Source organism: Elephantulus edwardii, unplaced genomic scaffold, assembly GCF_000299155.1.
Source record: "Elephantulus edwardii isolate Elephantulus edwardi_28Jun2011 unplaced genomic scaffold, EleEdw1.0 scaffold00226, whole genome shotgun sequence".
Taxonomy (NCBI): Eukaryota; Metazoa; Chordata; class Mammalia; order Macroscelidea; family Macroscelididae; genus Elephantulus; species Elephantulus edwardii.
Window position 1 is genome coordinate 608633 of NW_006399976.1, and position 4302 is coordinate 612934.

Genomic DNA, 4302 nt, shown 5'->3' on the forward strand with positions numbered 1-4302 from the left:
TGAGTCAGTTCCGACTGGATGGCATTATGAGCATAAGAGTGTGACTCTTAGCATTTCTTTCTTTTCGTGAGAAGACTGATAAGGAAAACACCTCACAAATGTGGCTCATGGGGAGAATGAGGTTCGGGTGAGTGTTACAAAAGCTTTGAAATGTCAGCTATTCTTGGACCAAGAAATTCTATTTACAGACATTTCCCAATAGGGAGAGGTGAATGTGGGCCAAGATTTAACTCTGGAATGTTCTTTCAGGAGGCAGTGGGCAGAGTGATTGACTGGACTTCAGTACTGGTGCCTGGTGTTCTAGGGCAAGTGGCTCCCCTTCTCTGAGCCTCAGTTTCCTCATCTGTAAAATGGAAAATATTATGGAGAAGATACAAACCATACATGTCTGATATGTGGCGTGTAATGAGTGCTTGAATTCTTGACTTCTATGTAGAAGACCCAGGTTTGACTCAATGGACCTCATGCAGAACCCCCACCTGTCTTGTGTGTTGCTAGGATGCTAAGAAGGCTTCAGTAGAACTTCCAGACAAAGAAGGACTAGGAAGAAAGACCTGGCATTTGATTTCCCAAAATTAGCCATTAAAAATGCTACGTGTCACAGTGTCCCAAACCACAAGTGAACATGAGGATGGGGCAGTGCTGGGCAGCTTCATTCTGTTGTGTGTGGGAGAAGCTAGCAACAACCACAGTGTGACATACCCAGCCAGTCAGTAGAGGCCAAACCGGTGTAGAATGATCCTAAATCAAATCACCTCTGGGTTTTAGAGAAAGCAGGACAGACACACACAGGGGAAGACAGATGCCACAAGAGGACTGTCTACAATCCAATGAAAAAGGAGCACGGGGCTACGGACAAGAAGACAAGGAAGGAATTGACACAGCCAATCCCCTGCTCGGGGCTTCTGGTTGCCAGCCCTAAAATAGATTTCTGTTCTTAAAAGCCACTCATGTGGTGTTTCTGTTAAAGCAGCTGTCGGAGACAAACAGAGGCCAAGCCTGGGGCCTTTCCAGTGTCTCTGCCTCTGAGCACTGGATTATGGGCAGCCTGCCCACAGATCTGCTTCCAGCTGGACCAGTTGTTTTCTGCCTGTTTCAAAGACATCCACATTCAAATCTGAAGCCACAGATGAGTCTGCCCCAGCCCCGAGCCTCAGCCAATGGCACACCCGAGGTTTCCACTCGTCCTCTCTCCCCTTCTGGTATTGGAACAGGAAGAATTTTCTGGAAGAAGCCTTACCCAGTCCTGGATAAATTCATCACTATCTCAGCTCCCTACAGTTGAGCTCTCGTACATGCCAGCCCTGGACTTCAAGGGTACCTCCATGGTTCTAACACAGTCCATGGCTCCCCCTTGTCCTTGTATGCCATGAGTATTATCAGGGCAGGAAATAAGGTACATGTCATTCCATCCTCAACCTTACACTAAAGAGCACCTCAGCCCCTACACAGGGCCCCTATACCCCAGGGATGCACTGGTTGAGTTCATGGATGTTTAGACCCTCACCTGCTCCCTCCTGGTTTCATGGGGCGTCTAGGAAGCCATCCGGAGTGCAGGACACTTCATTTGCACCAAATGCCCTTTTCAGTTCTGAAACGAGATAAGCCAGCAAGCCCCTGGGGCCCATCTGAGGAAGCCTAGGCATCATTTCCTTCTATGCATCTGAAAGTTGGATAATGACTGACCATGAGAGAAGATGATATCACTGGTGCCACAACTACTTGTAAACCTAGCTCAATGTCTTTGAGAAGAGTGTCGAATGCCCCATGGACTGTTAAAAGGACAAACAAATCTGGCTTAGAGAAAATGCAACTGGGGTGCTCTTTGGAGAAAAGAATGGTGAAACTTGCTCTAACATACTTTGGGCATGTTGCCAGGAGGGGCCAAGACCTTGGAGGACAACAGCTTGGAAAGGGTCAGCATAAGAGAAGACCACCCTCAACAAGATGGGATTGACACAGTTGCTGTAACAAAGGGATCAAGCATACTGGGCATGGTGAGAATGGCACAAGATAGGGCAAGATTCAAACGCATTGTTCACAGGATTTGTAAGTAACAACTCAACACAACTGCATGTATTAAAGGACAGCAAAACCTGTATATGCATTTCCCCAGAGAGGCCACTAGAGGGCAGAAGGTAGCAACAAACTTCTGAATCAAGATTCCTAAAGAAAGGGAATCTTGTCCACACACTTGTTTCTTGCAAGCAAGGTTTTGTCATCTACATAGGCAGGTTGTTGATGAGTTCCTTCAATCCTTATGCCACATTCTTCTTCACAGAGTCTAGCTTCTCGCATGATTTGCTCTTTGTACAGACTGAACAAGTATGGAGGAAGGATACAGCCCTGACACACACCTTTCCTGATTTTAACAGATTTTCGCAGTGTTCTCTTGCTCTGTTCAGACAACAGCTCTTGATCTAAGTATATATTTTGCACAAGCACAGTTAAATGTTCTAAATTCCCATTCTTCTCAACGTTAGCCATAGTTTATTCTGATCCACACAGTCAAATGCATTTGCATAGTCAATAAAGGGCACTTCTGGTATTTTCTGCTTTCACCCTGGGTCCATCTCACAGAAGCAATGATATCCTTGGTGACAGAGCTGCTTCTAAATCCAGCTCAAACTTCTGACAGTTCTCTGTCAAATACTCACTGCAGAGGAACAAGGACTACAGCCTTCAATATGATTGCAACTCAACATCAAAAAGACAAAAATTCTCACCACTGGACCAATAGGCAACATCATAAGTGGAGAAAGGTTTAAATTGTCAACTGTTTGATCTTACTTTGAGCCACAATCAACACTCTTGGTACTAGCAGTCAGGCAATCAGGAGACACATTGTATTAGACAAATTCACTGCCAAGGAGCTCTGGTGGCCTAGTGGCAAGAAGTTGCACTGCAATCCCAGAGATATGCAGTTCAAATCCACCAGATGCTCTGCTGGAGAAAGAGGGGCAAGATCCTCCTGTACTAGTCAGATTGGGTTTGATGGTATACACAAAAAAATAATAATTTTTTTTTAATTCATTGTCAATGAGCTCTCCAAATTACTGAGCAATGATGTCCATTTGAAGACTAAGGTGCACCTGATTCAGGTCATGATCTTTTCAATCACTTGCTATGCAATCAGGGAGCTGGACAATGAATAAAGATGACAGAAGAACTGATGTCTGTGAGTTGTGGTGTTAGAAAAGAGTAATAAATATCTCATGGACTGCAAAAAAAATAACAAAATCCAAATAGGTCTTAGAAAAAGTGCAGCCAGGGTGCTCTTTGGAGGCAAGAATGGCAAAGCTTTATCTTGCATATTTTGGGCATGTTTCTAGAAGAGGCTATTCCTTGTAAAGGGCTATCATGCTTGGAAAGTCATTGGATCCTCAAAGAGGAAGACTCTCAGTGAGATAGACTGACACAGTGACTGCAGCAAAGGGCTCAAGTGAGGCTGGTACAGGAGGGGAGAGAGCTGTTGTTCATAAGGTTGCTATGAGTCATACCTGACAGCACCTAACAACAACAACCACACACCTGTACCCACGGCAGACACTGAGAGCGCATTTCCACTGTGTTCTCTGGATATCCCTAGTCCCTCGTCTCAATACAACTCACAATCAATGGGAGATGGCTACTCCTAGGGTCAATAACAAACCCTCTGGAATAAGGTCAAACCCTCAGAGGCAGCAAGGACATGTGTTCCTGGATTCAAGTCTTTTGTGCAAAGCTTACTCTGAGTAGTATTGGACTCGACGACACTTAACCACTGCTAAATGAGACTAATGCTGTTATATCTGGAGGAACATTCTTCCACTTTGCACATCACTCTCTGTCAAATGTGCTGTATGAATTAACCTGGGTTTGCTATGTTGCTAAACCTTGTGCCATTGAGGTATCAAATACCAGAATGGCTTCCCATTGTTTGGTGGAGCTCCCAGTTGTAAAACAGGTTTGGAAGCAGGAGGGACATCCACTTCCTAAACCACATGCCTCTGGAAACTCTATGAACTTGGAGAAATGACGATAGTTATGGAAAGGCATTAGGTCTTTTGTTCATAGAGTAACTATGAGTCATGCGTGACTCGACAGCAATTAACAACAACAACAACATCAGAGGACAGGCTTTGTCTATTGAACATTCCCCTAATCTGATTCTGGAGCATTAAGTTTTATATTAATAATTTCATATATTGATGCAGAGAGAAGGAAATGCTACCAAGCCGAAGGTGGGTGACTTTTAATCTGCGGCCCTCGGGCCTGTCTTTCATTGTTTTTGTTCAGACATTCCTCTAGGTCATATAGCCC

General features: G+C 44.6%; 1 protein-coding gene across 1 annotated transcript in view; it reads right to left on the reverse strand.

Annotated features, from left to right (window-relative positions):
* Positions 1-226: 226 nt before the first annotated feature.
* Positions 227-4302, reverse strand: part of FAM129C (family with sequence similarity 129, member C) — a 28758-nt gene continuing 24682 nt past the window's right edge. Inside the window, 3 exon segments of the mRNA XM_006903693.1 lie at positions 227-271; positions 273-343; positions 1508-1591. Coding sequence (XP_006903755.1) covers positions 227-271; positions 273-343; positions 1508-1591 — 200 coding nt within the window.